General features: G+C 47.6%; 1 protein-coding gene across 1 annotated transcript in view; it reads left to right on the top strand.

The window, feature by feature from the left end:
• Positions 1–2218: 2218 nt before the first annotated feature.
• Positions 2219–5811, top strand: part of dkk2 (dickkopf WNT signaling pathway inhibitor 2) — a 15673-nt gene continuing 12080 nt past the window's right edge. Inside the window, exon 1 of the mRNA XM_037690029.1 lies at positions 2219–2416. Coding sequence (XP_037545957.1) covers positions 2219–2416 — 198 coding nt within the window. The remainder of the gene's footprint in view (positions 2417–5811) is intronic.

Raw genomic sequence — 5811 nt, 5'->3', positions numbered from 1 at the left:
ACCTGGACCTATACCTGGACCTGGACCTATACCTGGACCTGGACCTATATCTGGACCTAGACCTATATCTGGACCTGGACCTACACCTGGACCTGGGCCTATACCTGGACCTGGGCCTATACCTGGACCTGGACCTATACCTGGACCTACCATTCTGTGTTCGTCTGTCTCTCCTTCCTGTCCTCTCAACCAGCCGGTCAGAGCAGATGGCCTCTTGTCCTGAGCTGGTTCTGCTGGAGGTTTCTTCCTGTTAAAGGGAGTTTTTCTTTCCACTGTCTCCACTGTGCTTGCTCAGGATGGGAGACTGCAACGAAGCCAAGATTCATCTTGTCTGCTGGATTCCTTAGATAGAGAACTTTACTAATTATGTGAATGTTCCTGTAAAGTCCCTGAGACAACTTTGTTGTGATTTGGTGCTTTATGAATAAACTGAAATGAATTTAAACTAATTCAATCAGGGCAGCACGGTGGCACAACTGGTAGAGCTGCTGCCTCACAGCGAGCAGGTTGTTGGTTCAAATCCCGGCCGGGGGCCTTTCTGGGTGGAGTTTGCATGTTCTCTCCGTGCATGCGTGGGTTTTCTCCGGGTGCTCCAGTTTTCTCCCACAGACCAAAAACATGCATGTTGGACTGACTGGTAACTCTAAATTGTCCCTAGGTGTGAGAGAGAGAGTGAATGGTTGTTTGTCTCGTTTGTCTCTATGTGTCCCTGTGATGGACTGGAGACCTGTCCAGGGTGTCTCCCGCCCCTCGCACAGTGATTGCTGGACATGGGCACCGGCGACCCCCGTGACCCAAAATGGAAGAAGCGGGTAAAGATAATGGATGGATGGATGGATGGATGGATGGATGGATGGATGGGTGGATGGATGGATGGATGGATGGATGGATGGATGGATGGATGGATGGACTAAATAGAAGCAGAATTTCTACTGTGTTCCACTAGAGGGATCCTAAGCAGCAGCTGTGGTACTTGTGCCACTGTATGAGAACGGTATTTGACCTTAGTAAACTGAATGTGTTGTACGTGCGTGAAACTAACAAAGATACTTTTTAAACATGTTTTCCAACTGGAATGAAGCGCAGAACCAAATCAAGGAGCCTTTAAATCTCGTGCTCTCTCAGTGTTGATTTGTTCCATCAGAGGGAAGTTCATCCATCCATTATGGCTCACCTGCTTCAAATCAGTTCAGTTCTCTCCAACATGCGTCATCTCAGCACCGAGCATTCTCTTTCATGAAAAAGACAAAAGTTCTCTTTCATGAAAAAGACAAAAGTTCTCTTTCATGAAAAAGACAAAAGTTCTCTTTCATGAAAAAGACAAAAGTTCTCTAAAGAAGCCTCGTCTCTTTAACAGAACGGAAACAACGACTGTCACATTGTTTTTAACCAGCTCTCTTTACCCTCTGTCAGGTCCTCTGGACGGTTTATTTTTGTTGAGATGTTTCGTCCTTCATCCAAAGGACTTCTTCAGTCTGAGGAGCCACAACAAACTCAGTCCCACAGGCAGCACACTCACATAGTGGGTCAACCAGTTTGATGGTGCTGAGTTTGTTGCGGCTCATTGGACTGATGAAGTCCTCTGGATGAAACATCTCAACAAAAATAACCAGATTGAACTTTGTTGGATTTCTTACCTGGATTACTGAGCATGAGCTTTGATGTTTTGAACCGGCTGCCTCAGAGGAGTCCAGGGTGGAGAGGGTGGGCTCCATACACCCCCTGAGCGCCATCAAACTGGTTGGCCCAGTGTGTGAGTGCTGCTGGTGGGACTGGCATCATTCCTGTGCTTTTATTCTTGTAATCAGTGAAAGCTTCAGGCACCTCTGACTTTTTGTTTTGTCTCCAGGAGAAGTGGAGGAGCTGCTCGGTCAGAGCTCGCGCAGCTTGGTGGGGCTGTCAGGGGAGCACGGTGCGCATCACTTCCAGTGTTTGTCACATGGGGCGGAGGCAGAAGCGCGTGCTATAAAAAGACATCCGAGGTGATAAAAGCTGCTGCAGGAGGGACGCACGCGCTCACTCTGCCTGACGGAGGAGTTCCACCAGTTACCTTCATCCTCCAGGTCACACATCTGGAACTGGACTCCATCAGTCTTGGTTGAAGTTCGTCCAACTTTACGCACGGACAGTGGCAGCGCGCACGCTCCTCACTGACATCCTTCCCCTTCACAAACTTCAGGCTTTTAAAGGAGGTTTTATATTTTTTCTTGATTCGAGGATGCGCGTGTCCACTTGGAGCAGATGTTGCGCTGTGATGTTCCTGCTGAGCTCCGTGAAGACGCGCGCGCCGCAGCTTCCAGAGGCGCGGCCGAAGCCGAACTCCATCAGGCCGGGGCTGCCAGAAGAAAGTGGCGCACATCTGGCAGCTGGGAACCGAACCACTCCTGTCACCAAGAAGCGCACGATCCTGCCACAGGTACACCCTCAATGCACTGCGAACACACGAACTGAAGGAAGGACCTGCATGTCTGCAGGCTGTGCGCACGGTGCGCAACACACAAACAAACAAACAAACAGACACACAAACACACAAACAAACAAACAGACACACAAACAAACAAACAAACAAACAGACACACAAACACACAAACAAACAAACAAACACTTAATTAGTGCAAGTTGAGCGGTTACAAGTTATGTGTGTGTCCTTTTAGCCAAACATGCCAGTCCACGCCTTAAATGATCCAGGTGTTAGTGAAACTCATAAACCTTAATTACCTGTCGGAGCTGACGCCGCAGCGCACGCGCGCAGTAAATCATTGAAATGTGAGTAAAAGTGAACACTTGGTGTCTGGGTCTGGGTCCAGACGCTTGCTGGGATCATGAGGTTCTTGTAGGGGCCTCTGAGGAACTCTCAGCCACTACCACCCAAAGCCTCACGGATCTCTGCTGTTTCCACAAACTTCCCATTTCTTTGCAAACGTTGGACTGGAATCATCATAAAAACTCGTTTTTATCGCTCAGTGTGAATTTATACCAGTAAAGGCCGCAGTTTTGCTCTTAACACAGTCACACCATGAAAAGGTTTTCGGTTCCCTTTCAATATCGACGTTCTTTAAATCATAAACCCGTTTTTTATTTGAGCAGAGTTGTCAGAGGTGACTGTGGAGCAGCAGCCGTCCTCTTCGTGCTGGTTGAACACTTTGTTAGAGAAGTGATAGAAGAACCCACGTGTGTCCTCCATGGAGCGAGGACACCACCATGTCCTGTTGGGACTGAGGGGACTCCATGCAGAGACCACCACCATGCCCTGCTGATTATTGTCTTCACCTCTTGTTAGTTGTTCTAGTGTCTGGTTGGGCACTTGACATTCAGTGAGTGTTTTCTGACTCTTAGAAAGTTTCCAGTGTTGGAGGAACGTGCACAGTTTGAATGCTGCGCTCATGTTCTGCGTGAACTTGATGATTTCAGGAGAATAAGTCCTGGACAGCACGTGTGTCCTGGAGATCATTCTTCTTCTTCTTGTGACTGAATCAGGCAGACATTTAGTTTCCAGCGTGTCTCTGAGGACACGGACTCTTCTCCTGCGTTCAGGAGTTCTGCTGCTTCGAGTCTTGTCACCAACTGTCAAACCTTCTTCTTAGAGATAAATCACCTGAAGAAAAACGTTTGTGTCCAAATACCAGATTTACAGTGGAGTTATAACCGTGCGCACGTTGGACAACAAGCTGTTGGACACAATGAGTGAAAAGATGATTGTTACTGATGATCATCCTCTGGAGGACACGGTCTCTGTTTGACACAGAACATGCAGCAGGTCACACCAGAGCTCATGGATCTTCACCTTCATGGAGCAGATGGAGAACGTGTTGAGCTGCGGACGAGCAGCTGCTGCTCTGAACGTGTCCCTCACAACAGCAAACATTTAACACCTTCATGGACCTGGACTTCCTGCTGACACCGTTTGGAGATCCACACTCAAAGCAGAGCAGGTTTCTGTCCGTGGTTTTTTGTCTTCACTCGCTCCGTCAGCCTGATGTGATGAAAGCGACACGTCCAAAACCTCAGAGCTTCAGTGTTTCACTGCTGGCTACAGGAACCACAAGGAAACCCAGTGTTCCTGTTAAACATCCAGTCTCACTCGTCTTATTTAGTGCAAACATTCTGAACGGGCTCAAATGTGTCAGTGCTCTGAACGAGCAGAAGATCAAGGAACTGGGTCCCTGTGCTAGTGGTGCGCTGGACTCAGTGCATCACTGGATTACGTTTGTTGGCAACTTGACGGAGACACAAAATTATAAGAAGAACTCAGATTTAACTTGGAATGACACCGAGTCGCATCATGTTGCACAAGTGCTGATGGTATCTGGTCCAGAGTCTTGACACGTGGAGCTCAGAGAAGAAGCCAAACGAGGAAGAGGAGCAGGCTGACCTGCTCACGAGGAGATCCATTGTTGTCACAATCTAGTTTCACAGATCACCTCACTCGTTTGTCTTCTGGCTGAGAGGTGGCAGCTCTACCCACTGACCCACCGTGCTGTGTCTTGCAGTGGTTTGTGTGAGCGCCGTGCGCACTCGTCCCTCTGCTATGTGCTCCAGGCTGTCGGTGCTTTCAGGGGACATGAGGTGGTTGTTGATGGGACTCGTCGAGGCCGCAGCGCGCGTCAACACCGTCCGTCGTTCAGGTTTCCAGCTGCAGCTGTGAAGGACGCGCAGCCACCGCGAGACAAACGTGTGCACGTCAAAGAAAGCACGTTAAAGCTCCATTGTCCTTTACTTTGGCACAAGACGAGTTGACGTGCGTGAAAAAGAAGCTTTTTGTGAAATGCTGAAGGATGGAGATCAGGAATAAAATCAAAGTTTAAAGATAAATCATAAAGAGCGTTTGTGTCGCGACTCGTAAAAATGATTTTTGCCGTTTGCAGCAGCAGTTACGTTTTATTAGTATTTTACTGGCTGCTGCACAGAAGGTCCATTCAGACACACGTTTACAAGATTTCTAAATGAAGCAGTGAGTGTCATTACCGCTTCACGCCTGGATTCATTTCGTCTGGATTTATGTCCCGCGCTGCTTTCAGAATAAATCCAGAGGTTTTGAATTTAAACGCTGGAGGAATTGTTTTATTTTGGAGAGCACAGACAAACCAAGTAGAAGAAACGATTGTAGAGGTTAAAAACAAACAGGTTTATAATTATATGACTCCTGCACGCGTCAGGACCGAAAGTGAAACAGACTTTAAGGTGAGCGAGCAGCAGCAGTGAGACTAGTCCACATCTGGAAGGTTTGAGGCTCTTCAGATGAAGAATGGAAAAAGAAGTCCAGCAGATGTTGACTGGATCATTTAGGAGGACCACGACCTGGATGGAGCAGAACTTACACGTCATGTTGACGTTCACGTTGCTGTAGGACATCCTCTTCATCTCAGTGCCATTTATCTGAGGTCCACGTGGCACCACAGTACACCGCTGAGCCACTGTGTGACAGATGTTTGTGCAACCAAGGACTTCCAGCAGGACATGTCCAGATCTTTGTGCTCCACATGAGGCCTGAATCACAATTAGGTTTACTACCATACCATACCATACCATACCATACCATACCATACCATACCATACCATACCATACCACTTTATTTATAAAGCACTTAAAACTGCTACAAGGCCAACCAAAGTGCTGTACAGACAGAACAACAGGTAACACACAAAGCAAAATACAAAATGAGGTAAATCAGAATATAGACATAAAAACGATGCAGATAATGACGACAAACCAGTGTGGAGCATACAGGATCAAACACAGATCATCTGGTGTTGAAAGATACTGAATAGTAGTGAGTTTTTAAACAGGACTTGAAAACTGAGAGGGAGGGG

Source organism: Nematolebias whitei, chromosome 16 (assembly GCF_014905685.2).
Source record: "Nematolebias whitei isolate Nwh7 chromosome 16, NemWhi1, whole genome shotgun sequence".
Lineage (NCBI taxonomy): Eukaryota > Metazoa > Chordata > Actinopteri > Cyprinodontiformes > Rivulidae > Nematolebias > Nematolebias whitei.
This window is presented reverse-complemented; position numbering and strand designations above follow the sequence as displayed.